Source organism: Rhineura floridana, chromosome 1 (assembly GCF_030035675.1).
Source record: "Rhineura floridana isolate rRhiFlo1 chromosome 1, rRhiFlo1.hap2, whole genome shotgun sequence".
Classification (NCBI taxonomy): Eukaryota; Metazoa; Chordata; class Lepidosauria; order Squamata; family Rhineuridae; genus Rhineura; species Rhineura floridana.
Window position 1 is genome coordinate 168784036 of NC_084480.1, and position 18405 is coordinate 168802440.

An 18405-nucleotide genomic window follows, 5' to 3' on the forward strand; every position below is an offset into this window, starting at 1 on the left:
ATAATAAGACCATGCTTATTTGTGGTTTGATTATAGATGGGGAACTGACCTGGCTTGTGTAAGTGAGGGGTGGGTGAATTGGGAGGTAGATTTGACTCAGCTCTGCCCCCCCATGGTACACAGTGCAGCACCAACCAAGGCTAGGAGGCTGGGATGGGGGAGTCACTGTGGTCCATAAGACATCCATTCAGCTTGTCAGAAAATCCCTTTGCTTTGGAGTGGGACTTGAGGGCCTATACCTCAAGGGGCTGTGGTTGGGTCTTTGGGATGCTGTTGGTTTAAGGGCCACCCTGTTGCCCAAGCTGCTTTGTCTGGTCTGCTCAGGACATCATGGGGCTGTCTCAAGTTTTCAATGGACAGGACACAAACTAGATTAAATCTTCACTTCAGGGCAAGTGTGGGTGGCTGAATATTGGAAAGACGGAATTGAGATGGAACTGATCACATCACTATCAGGTAAAGATTGGGATTGCAGAAGCAAGGCTAGCCTGCAATCCAGATGAAGGCATAGCTTGTGCTCTTGACAACATACCCTGCTTAAGCTTTGAAAAGGCTAGATGTTCAATTTCATACTTTCTGTAAGTAACACCGGTTGGGAGGAGGAGATTGCAAATAGTGAGAGAACAAAGTCCCGGAGTCTCTATCTCATCCTTAGAGAGGTCTAGGAATTTTGGCAGCTCTGAGAAAAGTAAAACTGACAGGCTCAATATAGCAGCTAGCAAAATGAAGGTGGGGAAACCACCAAACACTCCACCGGAGCTCCCCCTCTGATTGCTCCTAGATTTCACTACAGATTGGCAAAATGCTCTTGAGCTCTCAAGCGGTCTTTTAAAGAGTTATCTGCTCAGGTGGTTGATGGTAATGGTAAGAGTGGGGTGAATGTTCCCTTCCCATTTATAACACAGGGCTCTCCCAGATTCTCAGAAATTTTAATCTTATTGACATATGCAGGGAGTCCTACCCCCTGGAGCACAAACTCACTTTCCTCACAAATAGGCGCGAAGTTTACTCCTGTATAGATATGTTCCTTATCTGCATGACCTTAGTATAAGCAACTGCGGATGCTGCTGTTGACATGATTCTAGTTTCCAATTATGCACCAGCCTTCCCCTTGCTTAACCCTATCCTTTTGCACTGGTGAGTCTGGTAGACAAGCTTAAATCATCCTTGGCTGAATACTTCAAACTAAACGTTTCACCTCAGATGCTCCAGGTGACAGAGTGGGATGCCATGAAATCCATGATGAGAGGGTTATACATCAAAGAGGCCTCAACCTTGACAAGGCTGAGGGAGGCAGAGTCTTCTTAATCAGAGAGATCTCTAAATTAGAAAAATGCTGTAAATGCACTGGGAGCTCTAAGGCTTATTGTAAAATTGGTGGCCAAATGTACTGAATTGGAAGCTTATGGAACCGATTAGATAAATCCTTAATATTCACAAGGCAACACTACTTTGAGTTTGAGGGGGGGGAATCTAAGTTCCTTGCTAACACTATGTGAAAAAAGAAGCTTAGAAATATGGTTTCCTGTGTATTTAGCCCAAAGGGCAAGAAGTGTCAAACCACAGTGGAAATCAGCTCTGCCTTTGCTAACTCTTATTCAGCCCTCTACTTGTCACTCACCAGAGAAATCTGCTCTCAACATTTTTTTGGCTGATTTACATATTCCTCCACTGCGCCTGGCTCACAGGGACTATTTAAACAGCTCCATCCTTTCAGAGGAACTAGAAGCAGCTATTAAATGTTTAAGCCTTGATGGTTTTGGAACCAAATTTTACATAACCTTTGGTGAGGTTCTTATCCCTCACTTGCAAGCGCTACTCAATGATGTCATGCGGGGGTGATCCCAGAGACCTAGAGAGAAGCCAGGTTAGTTATCATACTGAAACCCAACAAAGATCCACAGTCGCTGGGATCGTACCAGCCCATATAACCCTGCTTAATCAGGATGCCAAGCTGCTGACCTTGATTTTGGCTCAGAGATTGAATGCGTTTATTTCCACTTATATTAAAGGTAATCGAACAGGTTCATGCCCAAATGGCAACTCCCTGATACACTTAGAGGTGTTATTAATGTGGTCCATCATGGTTCCAAAACCATGAGCCCCTTGCCCTGTTTTCTCTCAATGCCTTCAAGGCTTTTGATTGCCTTGAATGGCTCTTTATATTGAAGTTGTTAAATTCAATGTTGGTTCTCAGTTTCTTAATGTTATCAAGCGGCTGTACTCTTGGTCTCAGGCTACTATATGAGTTAACAGTTTTGATTCTCCCTTATAAACCTGATGAGGGGCACTAAGCAGGGATGCCCCCTAACCTAATCACTCCAGGTACCCCACTGGGCTATACTACTGAGTAAAGCAACAAAGAATAAAAAAGAGAGGTAGTTCCCAGCTTGTCCATATGGATCCCCAAATAAGGTGATCAGTCAAAACCTGATCATGAAGCAAATTCGGCAACTGAAACCAACAGGAGAAATGTCCTCAAACACAAGCCTGCTCACTCCACATTACATTCCTCCCTCGCCATATCATTTCCAGATGCTCCAGAATCGAGGTAATCTATACAAATAGCAAAGCATGTGTCGGAAGGCAGAGCTGGGGTCCCAATCCCGGGGAGCTGGATCCCCGAGAGTTGGGAGAAGGGTATTCGGATGGATGGCAGAGGGAAGGGGGAGGAACTTCCCCCCTTTGGAGCGAAGACGAAACAGAGGAACTGCCAGTGATAAGGTCGCTTAGCAATGGGGAGCCTGAGCCCTCCCTGGACATTCTCACGCCTCCCCCTCTTTCAGGCTCAGAGCAAGAGGGGGAAGAGGGAGGGCTGCTCACAGCCGAAAAGCGGGGAGGCAGTTTACCATCAGCCCCTCCCCTATCCCCCATCCTGGAATCGGAAACTTCAGAAGAGGAGGGGGTGATGCTTCCCCCCTCACCGCGCACACGCAGACAGCTGAAAAGACAGGAGAGAAGGGGGGAAAGGCGGGCAGTACCTGAGGGGCAGTTAAGGAGGAGCGAAAGATTGCGTGCCCGTTTGGCCCCTTCTTAAAGAACAGGCGGGAAGAAGTCCCTTGCTCTGTCAACTTTCTCCCAATGCTGCAGGACCTGTATCCCTGTATTGCTTCATGAGAAAACGCAGTCTTTGTTTGAACATTACCCTAATAAAACACGAATTAACTACAGCCGTTGGTCTGGTTCCTGAGTCACATCCTGGGCCTGACAGCTTGACAGAGCCACCTAAATCACCCTCAACGCTCTCTTCACTTGACTGGGACAAGATGTCAAAGGGAGCAGCGGGGGGGACGAACCCCACTTCTGAGACGGAAGAAGTGAAACTCTTGAGGAATAAGGTAGCTGATTTGCAGACGGATGTTCAAGCCCTGCTAGCAGCAGTCAAGGCGCTGAAGACGGATAATCAAACCTTGAAGGCCACGATAGACCAGATGCGAACAGCCCCTCCAGCTGCCGTAGTAAAGGTTCCCATTGGATTGCCCCCAAAATATGCGGGACAAAGTGATCAGTTGGCAACTTTCGTGGCTCAATGTGAGTTATATCTGGATGTCAGGCACACGGAATTTCCAGACGATGGGGCTAAAGTGGCCTTCGTGATTAGCCTCCTGGAGGGAGAAGCTGCAAAATGGGTGACTCCGTATCTCGTGAGAAAGGATACTGTCTTAAGAAGGTACAGAGGATTTATACAGGAGATGACCAAGATGTTCCAAGACCCGCAAAGAGCTGAAACAGTAGCGCGGCAACTAGGCGCTCTGAAGCAAGCTAAAGGGACTGTTTCCGAGTACACTAACGCTTTTAAAATTCTGTCCCAGGAAACTGGTTACAATGATGCCGCCCTGATGTTTATGTACCGGAGTGGATTAAATGCTGAAATCCTGGATGAGTTGGCCAGGACCTCCCCCCCCGCTGACCTACCAGGGCTCCTCCGGCTATGCCTACAGATAGATCACCGGATGGAAGGAAGGCGCCTGGAAAGGAAGCAGGAGGTCCCGAGATACTCAGCCTCGGCATCCCGCAGCAAGACCCTTCCCTCTGCAGGGATGGCAGGTAATGCAACTGAGGGACAGGGAGGGGCTAGGCCAAGATTGTCAGAAGAAGAAAAGGAAAGACGACGTCGAGAACGTTTATGCTTTTATTGTTCAAAGCCGGGCCACATGGCCAGAGACTGTGGACTGAAAGGGGGGAAAGCTGAGCTGTCGGGAAACTAGAACACCCAGTCCACTTGCAGGCCGGTGGACTGGGGGCAGCATTGTATAAAGGCCCCCCAACGATCCAACCTCCCTCAAAGGGGGTGTTGGTCTTGCCTATTCGGATTACAACTTCCAGAGGAGTGGTGTTTAATTCCACTGCCTTAATTGACAGTGGAGCCTCCACAAATTTTATTGATGCAAAGTTAGTCAAGCGTCATGGAATTTTCCGGTGGAAACTGGACGCTCCCCTAGCTGTGGAGACTATCGATGGGAGACCCCTGAAGTCAGGAGGGGTGACACAAGCCACGGAGGAAGTGAAACTTCAAATCCCTGGGCACGAAGAGTTCATTTCGCTATACGTGTCAGATCTCTCGAACTTTGAGGTGATTCTGGGAATGCCCTGGCTAGCAAAGCATGAACCCACAATAAGTTGGAAGGAGGCGGTGGTGTGGTTCACCTCACAGTATTGCCAGGAGAACTGTCAACCTGAAGGAATCAAGAACACCTTAGCGGGGGCAGTGCAAGAGATCGAGCAAGTGACCCTGCCGCCAAAGTATGAAGAATTCAAAGATGTGTTTGATGAAAAAGAGGCAGAGACTTTACCCCCCCACCGCCCTTACGACTGTGCGATTGATCTAGTGCCAGGAGCCAGCATCCCATCAGGGAGAATCTACTCTCTCACAGAGAATGAGAGGGAGGCCCTGAAGGAATTCCTGGATAAAAACCTGAGGCGAGGATTCATACGCCCCTCACAATCCCCTGCTGGAGCGCCACTATTGTTTGTGAAAAAGAAGGGGGGGAACTCAGACCCTGTAACGACTATCGCGCATTGAACCAGATCACCATCCCCAACAGCTACCCGCTGCCCCTGATCTCAGAGTTGCTGGACCGACTGCGCTCTGCAAAAATCTTCACGAAGTTGGATTTGAGAGGAGCGTACAATCTGATCAGAATGAAGGAGGGAGATGAATGGAAAACAGGATTCTTGACCGCTTACGGACAGTATGAATACCTGGTCATGCCGTTCGGGCTTTGTGGAAGTCCAGGAATTTTTCAAAAATTCATGAACGACGTGTTTAGAGACTTGTTGGACACGTATGTAATCTGTTACTTAGATGATATCCTGGTGTTCTCAAAGAACCAGGAAGACCACGACCAGCATGTGAAGACGGTGTTGAAGAGACTGAGAGAAAATCACCTGTATGCTAAATTAGAGAAATGTGGATTTGACCTCAAGTCTCTAGACTTCCTTGGATTTCGAATCTCAGCGGAAGGCGTGGAGATGGACCCAGGGAAAGTAAGCTGCATATTGGACTGGGGCCAACCTGTCACCAAAAAGGATGTACAACGGTTTTTGGGGTTTGCCAATTATTACAGAAAGTTCATTCCAGGGTTTTCCAAATTAACAGCTCCTCTGACTGACTGTTTAAGGGGGAAGAAGAAGTTTCAATGGACAGAGAACGCCACCGAGGCCTTTGAGGAGCTGAAGAGAAGGTTTGCTACTGAGCCCATTCTGCGCTTTGCTGATCCGAACCGCCCTTTCGTAGTGGAAGCAGATGCTTCAGATTTTGCCATTGGGGGGGTCCTGCTACAATTAGACCAAGAAGGGAAGGAGCTGCACCCCTGTGCGTACTTCTCTCGGAAGTTAAAGCCTGCAGAGAAGAACTACACAGTTTGGGAGAAGGAGCTGCTGGCCATCAAGGACTCTTTTGAAAACTGGAGACAATACCTAGAGGGGGCCTCTCATCAAATTGAAGTGCGCTCCGACCACAAGAATCTTGAAAGCCTCCAAACAGCCAGAAAGCTGAACCAGAGACAGATAAGATGGTCCCAGTTCTTCACTAGGTTTAACTTCCAGATTACTTACCATGCCCAAGCCAAAAACCAGAGAGCGGATGCCTTATCCAGACAGCCACAATACAAAGAAAGTGAATCCGAGGACCAGGCTCAGTACGTAATCCCGCCAGAGAAATTAACGTTGGGAGTATGCCAGCCTTCATGGGAAGAGGAACTCAAAAAGGCACAACAAGAAGATGCAGACATGCTAAAATATCAGCAGGAGATGGGACAAGGTCAAGACTCAGAAGTAACCTTTCACTGGAGAAATGGACTGTTATGGTTCAAAACCGCCAGATATGTGCCAGAAGGAGAATTAAGGCTCAGAATCCTACGCCAGTGTCATGATTCCATCATAGCGGGACACTTTGGGATTTACAAGACCATTCAGAACGTGGCCAAGGACTTCTGGTGGCCTAAAATGCGTCGGGATATTGAGAGTTATGTAAAGTCCTGCTCTGTCTGTCTGCGGACAAAAACACAAACAGGGACACCAGCAGGACTGTTACAACCATTGCCTGTCCCACACGAACCCTGGAAGGATCTCTCCATGGATTTTATAACTGATCTACCCAAGTCCCAAGGAATGACAGCCATCTTAGTAGTGGTGGATCTACTTACCAAAATGGCACACTTTCTTCCTTGTGCAGGGGCCTTAGAGGCTAAAGAAACGGCCAAGTTATTCATAAAAGAAGTCTACCGGCTGCATGGATTGCCAAACAGTGTAGTCTCAGACCGAGGAACTCAGTTCACAGCCAAATTTTGGAGAGCAGTGTGGAAACAGTTGCAGACGGAATTAAAACTCTCCTCCGCCCATCACCCCCAGACAGATGGGCAGACGGAATGCTTGAACGCCGTTTTGGAAAGATATTTACGAAGTTATGTGCCCTATCAACAGACTGACTGGGTATCATATTTGCATTTTGCAGAGTTCGCCTACAACAATTCTCTGCACTCCAGCACTCAAGAAACTCCGTTCTTCGCGAATTATGGATTCCATCCTAAAGTCTTTCCAAGCAGCTCAGAAGGAATGCTGGTACCGGCAGCTGAGAACTTCCTTAAGGAATTGCAAGCGGCGCAACAGACACTGAAACAGCAGTTAAACGAAGCCAAAACGGAGTACAAGCGAGTTGCTGACCTGCACAGGAAGGAGCCCCCCTCCCTTCAACCGGGAGACCAGGTATGGCTGTCCACCCGCTTCCTCCAGATGCCGGGCAAATGTAGAAAATTACAAGACAAGAGGGTGGGTCCTTTCGAAATAGAAACTCAAATCAATCCCGTGGCGTACCGACTGAAGCTGCCTGACACGTTTAAAATACATCCTGTGTTCCATCGATCCCTCTTAACGAAAGCCGCCCCTCCCAGTGAGTTACGGCCGGAGGAACCTCCCGGAGCTCCACTCCTGGTAAATGAGCAGCTTGAGTTTGAAGTTGAGGAGATCTTAGATTCCAGGATCAGACGCCACAAGCTGCAGTACTTGATTCACTGGAAAGGCTATGGGGTGGCTGACAGATCATGGGAAGATGCAGCTGATGTGCATGCTCCAGAATTGGTAAAACTTTTCCATCAACGTTTTCCCCACCGTCCCAAGCCAGACAAGGGGAGGGGGGCACAGCCTGGGAGGGGGGATGGTGTCGGAAGGCAGAGCTGGGGTCCCAATCCCGGGGAGCTGGATCCCGGAGAGTTGGGAGAAGAGTATTCGGATGGATGGCAGAGGGAAGGGGGAGGAACTTCCCCCCTTTGGAGCTAAGACGAAACAGAGGAACTGCCAGTGATAAGGTCGCTTAGCAATGGGGAGCCTGAGCCCTCCCTGGACATTCTCACGCCTCCCCCTCTTTCAGGCTCAGAGCAAGAGGGGGAAGAGGGAGGGCTGCTCACAGCCGAAAAGCGGGGAGGCAGTTTACCATCAGCCCCTCCCCTATCCCCCATCCTGGAATCGGAAACTTCAGAAGAGGAGGGGGTGATGCTTCCCCCCTCACCGCGCACACGCAGACAGCTGAAAAGACAGGAGAGAAGGGGGGGAAGGCGGGCAGTACCTGAGGGGCAGTTAAGGAGGAGCGAAAGATTGCGTGCCCGTTTGGCCCCTTCTTAAAGAACAGGCGGGAAGAAGTCCCTTGCTCTGTCAACTTTCTCCCAATGCTGCAGGACCTGTATCCCTGTATTGCTTCATGAGAAAACGCAGTCTTTGTTTGGACATTACCCTAATAAAACACGAATTAACTACAGCCGTTGGTCTGGTTCCTGAGTCACATCCTGGGCCTGACAGCATGTGATAAACTGTTCCCAGATGTACCACTTCAAGTGAGGGGATTTCATGACTGAATGCTTTCCCTGGCATTAAAAAAAAAGTCCCCTCACACACTAACATGGTAGAAACATGCTAGTTTTCTACATCCAGGGATTCTTTTTAAAATATATATATAGGTGATGATCCAAAAATGAGACATCTTGCACACAGTCACACTATGTCATAGATGCAATTTGTCAATAACTTTGAACTGTTGTCCTGACAGAAACACATCTATCGCTTTGCCTATAAATAATTCATACTTCAAAAGATCTCTTTTAGGGACACAAATACATCCTTGGATGCTAGGAGGAAATACAAGGAAAAGACACGTGCTTTGCAGATGCTGCTTTTCTGGCCAAACACACGTAAGAGCTTTATGAAGTAAACATAAACAAAAGGAAACTCAAGATCAGCTGTACCAGGGAAAGAGCTGAGTGGCAATGAAGGGTCAGTAAGATAACCAATGCAAACCATGACAGCATCAAAGATGGTGGACTTCTGCTTCCCATTGGTCTCCGTGACAACTTCCCATTGGCCAGTGGCAGAGAAATCATGGCGCTTCTTTATGCTGATCACTGTAGTCTGAAACATTTCCAGAAAAAAACCAATTATGGTTATGAATCCAGAATCAAGTAGACTTGAAACAAGGAACTGGGTTTAACAATCTGGCTTTACTAAGGTTCACAGGCACTTTTCCAAACTAAAAACAAACGTGTTTCTCTGATTCACAGGGTGAAAGGGTGGAGTCTTCAAGTCAGGCTCATTGTATACTCTGGCAATTTCTGTCTGAAATGCAAATGCCTTGGTTTTGAGGTGCAATAAACTTAAGGTCCCTTCATATAAACATTCTACATGTCTCAAATGTTAAAATCTTACCTTGAACTGAATGTGTTTCCGAAGATCAAAATGTTTTGTATATATCCTCAGATATTCCAGGAGCATGGCATGTGGTAAAAACACTGGAAAATCTTCTGAATATGGCAAGTCTGAGAAGGCTGACATCTCCTTACAGGTGTTGGTGACCAATGATTTGTAGAGGCTGGCTCTTCCCTCCTCAACATACTCCTATCCATACAATATCATAAGAATGTTTCTCATTATTTATCAATTGCCTTTTTAGGCAGAAATCAAGACACATTCTGCCTCACATACTAAATACTGTGCATATTGTATTACAAGAGACCCAGAATTACCAGAACAGTGGCTTCCATCACATCAAATGCAGCCAAATGCAGTGCCAGAAGATCAGGAACGACAGGCATACCTACTTTGCCCAAAATAATGCTAGAAACTGGTGAGGATGTTAAGAATTCTGTTAGAGATCCATCCCTCTGTTTCTTAGCATGTGTACACATGGCTGTTTAAGGTGGATACAGTGCATCCCTTGTGGGCATGTTTTTTGCATTGTGTGGCATAGTGGTTAAAGTGTTGGACTACGACCTGGGAGACCAGGGTTTGAACCCCCACACAGCCATGAAGCTGACTGGGTGAGCTTGGGCCAGTCACTGCCTCAGAGGAAGGCAATGGTAAACCACCTCTGGATACTGCTTACCCTATTCATAGGGTCGCCATGAGTTGGAATCGACTTGAAGGCAGTCCATTTCCATCCAAGTGGCAACCCACACTTCCCCCTCATTTAATATGGATTTTCCCAATCCACAGGTAATGCAGGAAGGGAAAAGGTAACCAAAGCAACAACACAGATCTTGGTTTGCTTTCTGTACTCCTTCTTGGAGGTCCTTTGCTTCCTCTATTTGCTTCTTCCCATTTTCCTTTTTTGCTGCGGGACCCCTTGGAAGATGTGCCCAACGAGGAAAACTGGCAAAACTGGGTGAACCTGTAGCTATTTACATGTGTGAGAGATGCCTACTTTCAGCATGCTCCAGGGGCACAGATTTATTTGTAAGCCGCCCTGAGTTCCAGTTTGGAAAAAGGGCGGGTAAAAATAAAGTTTCATTCATTCATCCATTTCGAGTTTTAATATTTTACCTTCCTGCAAGCATGAGGACCAGAAATGGAACAGGTGACATAAGGAATATCCAAGTATAAATGGGCTTATGCGTACAAGGCGTTATTTGGTCACCTGCTCCTTTGAATAGGGTGGATGAAATAAGGATAGCCTCTAATAACGTACCTACTCTGCAAGGGTTGGCAGTCTCAGCTGCAGTTCGACAGGTGAAAGGTCCTTCTAGTTTGGATCCTTTGAAATAATCTTTAGGCTTTATACTTGGATAAGTTGTTGAAAGTGTTTAGAAAGATCCCATAGGAGTACATTGGTCATAGTGGCGCTGGGATAGATGTGTGCACTGTATTGAGAGAAGCCATGACTGTCCAAAGTGAAATAAAGGCCTAGTGTGGATGTGGCCAGGGACATCAGAACTCAAAAAAGTACGCAAATGATCAAACTCACCCTCCCTTCTCCCTATCACCTCCCTCTTGCCCCTTCCCTCTCCCTTCCTTTGCCCCTCCCTCCCTTCCCCCCCAATGCTCTCCTTCCCCCTCCCCTCTTCCTCCCCATGGTGAGTTTTATACCTATCTTAAGCATGATTGCATGGGAGTAAATACCATTGAATTCTATAGGCATGCAAATGATCAGGCCTGCCCTCGCCTCCCTCTTCCTTTGCCCCCTCCCCCTCCTCCCCTCCCCCTCATGGTCAGTTTCACCTATCCTAAGCATGATTGCTGGGGAATAAATCCCACTGAACTCAACAAGCATGCACAATCCATTCTCAGCAAACTTGCACAGGATCCCATTTCTTACCTCCTGGATTAAAAAGCAGAGAAATTCACTAATAGGCAAAAAACTGTATGGTTTAAGAATGTACCTATAGCCCACAGATATTTCTATCAAACTTTAAAAAGCAGGGAAATTGGGCAGCTATAGTGAATGCACCAGGGGAGCAGGAGACCTCTGAGATATTGTACTGCCCTACACATTTGTCAGAATACAATTAGGTGTTAGCCTGAACAGATATTTTTTTGGAGGGCTGTTAATTCAATCCCTCTTAGGTTTGCATATAGCAGCCATGTTAAAAGTGAATGGACAGAAAAGAGCAGCTACGATGAAGCCATGACGAAACAAGATGGATGACACTTTTGTGCTCTCTGTGTCATTTTTGGCTAGAGTTCTGCAAGCATTGTCACTCACTGCTGCCAGCAGAAGAACTCCTGATAAGGAGCTTTGGTATATAGCAGCGTGAAGACAAAATAAAAGAGTCTAAAAGAATAACCTATTTATGCAAGCCAAAAAACTGGGCCAAGGTGCCTGCATGGAAAATCACAAAAGCAGGCCTCTCAGGTACTCACCTTTGTCCGTTCCAAGCCTGATTATGGTAATTCACCACAATTATTAAAATTAATGTAGAAATTATTGGATATTTCCAACCTCCTGTCCTGATCCAGCCTGCTGGTTCATATAAAAGCTGTATTCAATTTTGGGGGTAGTTAGTTTTCTTGGGGGAGGGGGGAGATTTGCCTTTTGGATTACTTTTTCTTTTTTCTGGCCTGCCTCTGTCTGCCTTGCTCCACACACTTCACTTAAGTGGAAGTTCTTTAAGGCCTGCAAGGGCCTAAGCATCTGGATTGCTAACTATGCTTTTTCGTTGACTTAAAACAAAAGAAACTTAAAACCTAAAGTCAAAGAGTAGGGCTGGAGGAAATTGGGAGGACCATATAATCAGAAATGCCATGGTCCGAATGATCCTGACTTTGGTGTTCAGTGATACATCTTTGCATTTGAGGACCTTTTCTAGTTCTCTCATAGCTGTTCTCCCCACTCCTAGCCTTCATCTGATTTCTTGACTATTGTCTCCATTTTGGTTAATGACTGTGCCAAAGTATTGATAATCCTGGACAAGTTCAACGTCCTCATTGTCAACTTTAAAGTGACATAAATCTTCTGTTGTCATTACTTTAGTCTTCTTGATGTTCAGCTGTAGTCCTGCTGTTGTGCTTTCCTCTTTAACTTTCATCAGCATTCATTTCAAATCATTACTGGTTTCTGCTAGTAGTATGGTATTGTCTGCGTATCTTAAATTATTTATATTTCTCCTTCCAATTTTCACACCTCCTTCATCTTAGTCCAATCCCGCTTTCTGTATGATATGTTTAGCATATAGATTAAACAAATAGGGTAATAAAATACACCCCTGCCTCACACCCTTTCCAATGGGGAACCACTCGGTTTCCCCATATTCTGTCCTTACAGTAGCCTCTTGTCCAGAGTATAGGTTGCACATCAGGACAATCAGATGCTGTGGTACCCCCATTTCTTTTAAAGCATTCCATAGTTTTTCATGATCTACACAATCAAAGGCTTTGCTTTAATCTATAAAGCACAGGGTGATTTCCTTCTGAAATTCCTTGGTCCGTTCCATTATCCAACGTATGTTTGCGATAAGATCTCTGGTGCCTCTTCCCTTTCTAAATCCAGCTTGGACATCTGGCATTTCTCGCTCTTGAGCATTACTTTACTTGCATGGGATATTAAAGGAATAGTTCGATAATTACTTCATTCCCTCATGTTGCTTCAAAATAGTTAAGCTAATTTAAATTGCTGTAATTTCAAGTATTATCTTTGTTTTATTTCCTATTAGTTTATTATTTCATAATATCATTCAGTTTTGTACACCAATTAACTGGTGTATTCATTTTAGTTACAACTTGTGATCCCCCCCCCCCGAGGTTATGCTGCACTCTCTGTTTCACTGGGTTGCTACCAAGCAAACTGAGCCACAATTGAAAGGATCCAATGAAGGTTGATGCAGGCCAGAATTCGGTATGGTGTGCATGCAGGGCCATTCCCAAAGGGTGGCCAGGTGGGGCCCTGACCGAGGGCCTCTGGAGCCACAGAGGGCCCTGAGGGGCCTCTCGATAGGGTGGGGGAGGAGTACTGCTCCTTTTCCGCCATCCGTGGCAGAGTAGCTGCCGCGGATCGCAGAGAGAGAGCTTCTTCCCCCTGCCCATTTGCTGGCTCCACCTACCCATCTCTCCTATCTTCTGCAGCTGCGCAGGCAGGTCTGCCATTAACCAAGATGGTGGCTGAGGTTTCCCTAAGGGGCTGAAGCCTCCGGCACCATCTTAGTTGATGGCAGCCATGTGCGCGCATAGCAGCCTGTAAAGACGCAAGACAGGAGAGACGGAGCCAGTGAACGGGCGGGTGGAAGAAGCTCCCTCCCTGTGAGAGACAGATAGGCATGTCCAGCCCTGTGCAAGAGGTCCAGAAATGGATATTCCTCAAATGATGACATGAATACATGTAGGAACAGGGGCATGTGCCAGCACAACAAAAGCATAGATTATTTTATTGGAACAATAACCTCACAGGGAAAAGAATTTTTGTGTACACATTTAAAATGTCATAAGAAGGAAGGATTGATGCCCATTTTAGATGGTTGATCTACCGTATATTCCAGCGTATAAGATGACTTTTTAACCCAGGAAAATCTTCTCAAAAGTCGGGGGTCATCTTATACGCCGGGTGTCGTCTTATGGGGCGGGTGCTGAAACTTCCGAGCCGGACTGGAGAATCTGCGGTCGCCACATATGGTGGGTTGTAGCTCCACCTATCGTGCGAAGGCAAGAATGTTTTTTGAAGTCAAGACTAGGGGGGGTCAGGCCCCTCCCACTCTCCAGTTCATTCTTGCCTTCGTACAAACAAGATTGGAATTTCTATAGCGTAGCATTTAGCTAAGTTTTTTCGTGTTTGTTTGTATATTTGTTCTGACTGGGTACGGACCTAGTGTTACTTGTGTGTCTCCCAAGTCCTTCCTTCCCTGGTCTTGTGTTTAACTACTCATTTGTTTAACCACTCCTTTGAGTTTATTTCCTTTCAGACGTCTGCTCCCTGTTGTTTGTCTTACGGCCCCTACAGAGACCGCGGCTGCGGTTCTCTACGTTTTTGGCCGTTTTTGAGCCTTTCCCCCTGGGATCTGTCGCATCCATCGGGAGCTCCCGGCTCTGACTCTCCCGCAGTGGTTTTCCTGCACTGGGCTGCCTCGAGCCGCGCTCTGTGGAGCCCTTGGAGAGATCGCGGCTGCGGTTCTTTCCCAGGCGGGAGCTTGCGGCTGCGGCTCCCTGCCTTTCCCCCGCCATCTAATTTTAGCCTGCCTGGGTACTGCCTCACGGGAGCCTGCTACTGCGTCTCTCTCTCTCTCTCTCTCTCCCATTAACGAGTTTTTCTCCGTGACTTTAATCTCACCACGGAGAGCTCTGCACCCGACGGCGGCAGCGGCTTGCCTCCTGCTGACTTTCCTGTCATAGTTTTCTCCCGGCCGTCCCTTGTTTAGGCTTTTTACAGCCGCCAGTGCGACTATCGGCCCCGCAGCTCCCACTGCGAGACTGCGCTGGGCAGCCCTTCCCCCAGTTTGTTAACATACGGCCGCCATTTTACAGCAAAACCTGTAAAAATACCGTAGCTTGCAGTTATGATGGGCGTTGCTAACTCACCAGGGACTTGCCCAGCACTTGCTCTCTCTCTATTGTTTGTTATCTTCCTCCTATCATCATCAGTTCCAGTTTGGTTGTCAGCTTAGAAAACAAACAGCATGGCAGCTCCCATGGGTTTATTGTCTTATCCTTCCTTTCAGCTTTAGAGTGAATTAGGAAAAGTTTAATCCACTTGCACTGTTTTATGTTTACATGTTTGATGACAAACAGCCTTATGTTTATAAGGGACAGTTTTCCTGCTAAGTACCTGCATGTCATAAGCAGGGGTAGTCTTATACGGTGAGTATATCCCAAACTCTATATTTTAACTGGAAAAGTTGGGGGTCGTCTTATACACCCAGTCGTCTTATACGCCAGAATATACGGCATTTCATAATATTTTTCTTTCGTAGGCTTTATATATTAGAATATGCTTATTGGATATTGTAATTATTTAAATAAAGAATGATAAAAGTTGCCAGATACAAATATTAAATATTTGGTGAGTATTTTGAAACTATTTACAGGAATATGATGAATATTTGTCATCAGAATTTACAGAGGATTTACCTTAATTACTTTATTCATTATGATTATTATTGATGATGAACCAGTCTTAAATAGCCCAAACATGCAGTTGCCTCTTTACACAGTTGAACAACCCTATTCAGAGGTCAAGCCACATTTCCATACCCCAACTTACTGTAAGTCGCCACACTCCCCCAATGTCATCGCTTCTCTCCAAGCAGATTGGTTCCAGTCCCTCGTCCAGGCAGCATTTGATGGAAGTCAGTCCACTCACACCTGCCCCAACAATGGCAACTTTCTTGGCCATGGTCTCCTGAGGCACAAAAGAACAAAGCCAGACAGAGAATGTTTTTAAAAGGGTGAATTTGCTGTGCTGAACTTGTGTGGATTGGTCAGACCTTTCTAGATGAGTATTAAGATTTTAAACCACACCTTTAAAGCCCCATTCTGAAGCATACTTGAACATATGTACACAATGGACTGGATGCATAATTGGCATATTATGATTTAGCTTAAAGCATTCTTTCTAAGTACCCAGTGCATGAATATCTGATGTATCATTGGCAGATTCATCAAGTTGACATAAGTGAGAGTGCTGCAAATACGCAAACATACTAGGATGAGCTATTCAGTAGCTACCACTCTCTTGAACAGTCACTTTGTAGGCAGATATTTTTGCCAGTTTACACATCTTCCTCTGCTGAAAATATCACTGTCATTGTTATTAAATAAATCCTATATCCATATTCAGTTATTTTGCCTGAACACTGAAAGATTTGCATATCAGGTTGAAAACTGATTGTTCCCAGCCACATGGAATTTCCTCCATGAAAAAAATAACTTGAGTGCAGGCCTTTGAGTTCTTGTGTATGATTTATTCAGACTTGTTGACTTAAAAATATGTCAAGTATATTGGCTAAAGTACTCATGACCCAGAGGTCCTTTCACCAGTAAATATGCATTTTATCAACTTACCTTCTAAACAGAGAAAGTAAATATTTACTGCACACCTTGGTATCTAGATGCTCCCTTCAGTGCAGGAGTCCCAAAATGACTGACACCATAGTCAAATAAGATAAAAAGAATGCATACAATCCATAAAATGACACGGCCCATAAAATGTGCAGCACAGCAACTAAATGGTGGCAACCCTGCTAGTAATTCTAACCTTATTAGTGACTGAACTGAGAAAGAAGAAAGACCTGGGTACTGCCTACTTATACAATATTCCCCATAAATGTAAATTGGAGCTAATGTATGGCAAAGGTGGACTTTCAGTACTGCTTTTTAAACTGCCCTGTGTGTTTGTCAAGGTTCCCCACCCTCTGCTCTTGTTAAAGTTGAGCTCAAGGCAGTACCAGTTTGGCACTATATAGAATGGCTAAAAAGCTCTCAGGAGACTGTGACCCCGTGTTGTTTGGTGGGATTGGGTAAAAGATAGCAGCTGCTCCAGGGCTCTCAGCATACTTCCTGGCTAAGGGTGGTGGAGTCATACAAAGTCTCTTTCCTAAATCCATCACTCTGTACATGATAACAACAGTGAGCAGAAAACAGAGCATGGTCCACCAGTAGACCATTGAGCAGTTTCTGGTGGACTACCAATCTCTGCAGTATACCACACTAGCTTCACCACTATTGCAGCACAAGTTGTACTCTGCTAATGCAGGAGCACCAAGGAGGGGTGCTAAAACAATGTCACTTGATGTGGTGCTGTGCTGGAAGAAGGAGGTTCATTTGGTGGATAGCACACTGAGCTACAGAACTGAGCTGCGAATCACACGCTGGAGACAGACAAAGGGGTTCCTGAAGGCATTTGATTGGCCACTATGGGAAACAAGGATGCCGACTAGATGTATCCTTGGTCTTCTCAATGAAGGCTCTTATGTTCTAGTCAATGTGAGAATAGTTCAAGGCATCCATGCTTACAATGCTTTGGTTTTCTCCCAATTTCTAGTTCTCAAGATAAACCTCTGAGTTTTGGTTAGGGATGGGAAATAGTATGCCCAGACCTTTTTCAAATCTGATACTTCTTCCCACAGAAATTCTGTGGAGGAGTTTGTTCCTCCTAACTTTTTAAAATTTATTGGACTTCATTTTACCCCCTTTTTGGGCAAGCTGCTCAAGAAGGTGGTGGCAGTCCAGCTTCAAGCCACTTCCAGAAGGTAGTTATGCGATGCACTGTTCAGCACCATGGGAACTGTTGTGTGGTCTTCCACAGGGTTACATATTGTTTCTCATGCTATTTAACATCTATATGAAGCCGCTGGGAGCTGTCATCAGAAGATTCCATCAATATGCAAATGATACCCAACTCTGAACCAGGAGAGGCAGTTGAGGTGTTATACTGGTATTTGGAGGCAGTGATGGACAGGATGTGGGCCAATAAACTAAGGCTGAATACTGAAAAGACAGAGAAGTTATGTATCCAGAGTTTTCATGTCCAGGAGGTGGGGAGACTGCCTGTTCTGGCTGGGGTTGCATTCCCCTGGAAGGAGCAGGTCCTCAGCTGGGGGGTTCTCTTGGATCCAACATTGTCACTTGTGGCTCAGGTGGCCTCAGTGGCTAGGAGTGCCTTTTTCCAGCTACAGCTGGTTCACCAGGTACAACTCCTTTTCAACAAAAATGACTTGGCCACAGTATTCCATGCTCTGGTAACTTCCAGATTGGATTATTGCAATGTGCTCTACATGAGGCTCCCCTTCAAGACAACTCAGAAAATTCAACTGGTCCAAAATGCAGCAGCCAGATTACTGGCTGGGGTTCAATTTAGAACTCATACAACCCCTGTTTTAAAATAGCTGTATTGGTTGCCACTTCGTTTCTGGGCACAATTCAAGGTGCTCCTAATATTTAAAGTCCTAAACAACTTAGGTCCCAAGTATCTGAATGATTGCCTCCTTCCTTCCTACAGACCCTCTTGGATGTTGAAATTGGCGGAGGGGCCCCTCTTGGTAGTTCCACCACCCTCAGAAGTGCAGGGGGGAGTGGCTAGGGAGAGGGCTTTCTCTGTGGCAGCCCCTAAGTTGTGGAACTTCTCCCCACTGAGGTGCATCTGGCAACCTCACTGTACAGCTTTAGGTGGATGCTGAAGACGCACCTCTTTACCCTGGCCTTTGACACCTGAAATGTATCTTT

At 46.1% G+C, this 18405-nt stretch overlaps 1 protein-coding gene across 2 annotated transcripts in view; it reads right to left on the reverse strand.

The window, feature by feature from the left end:
• FMO1 (flavin containing dimethylaniline monoxygenase 1) overlaps window positions 1-18405 on the reverse strand; it is a 46183-nt gene that overhangs the window by 17884 nt on the left and 9894 nt on the right. For both annotated transcript variants that reach the window (XM_061585167.1, XM_061585159.1), the window contains exons 2-4: window positions 15446-15583; window positions 9193-9381; window positions 8736-8898 (exon numbers count right to left, since the gene is read on the reverse strand). In XM_061585167.1, coding sequence (XP_061441151.1) covers window positions 8736-8898; window positions 9193-9381; window positions 15446-15577 — 484 coding nt within the window. In that variant the 5' untranslated portion in view covers window positions 15578-15583. The remainder of the gene's footprint in view (window positions 1-8735; window positions 8899-9192; window positions 9382-15445; window positions 15584-18405) is intronic.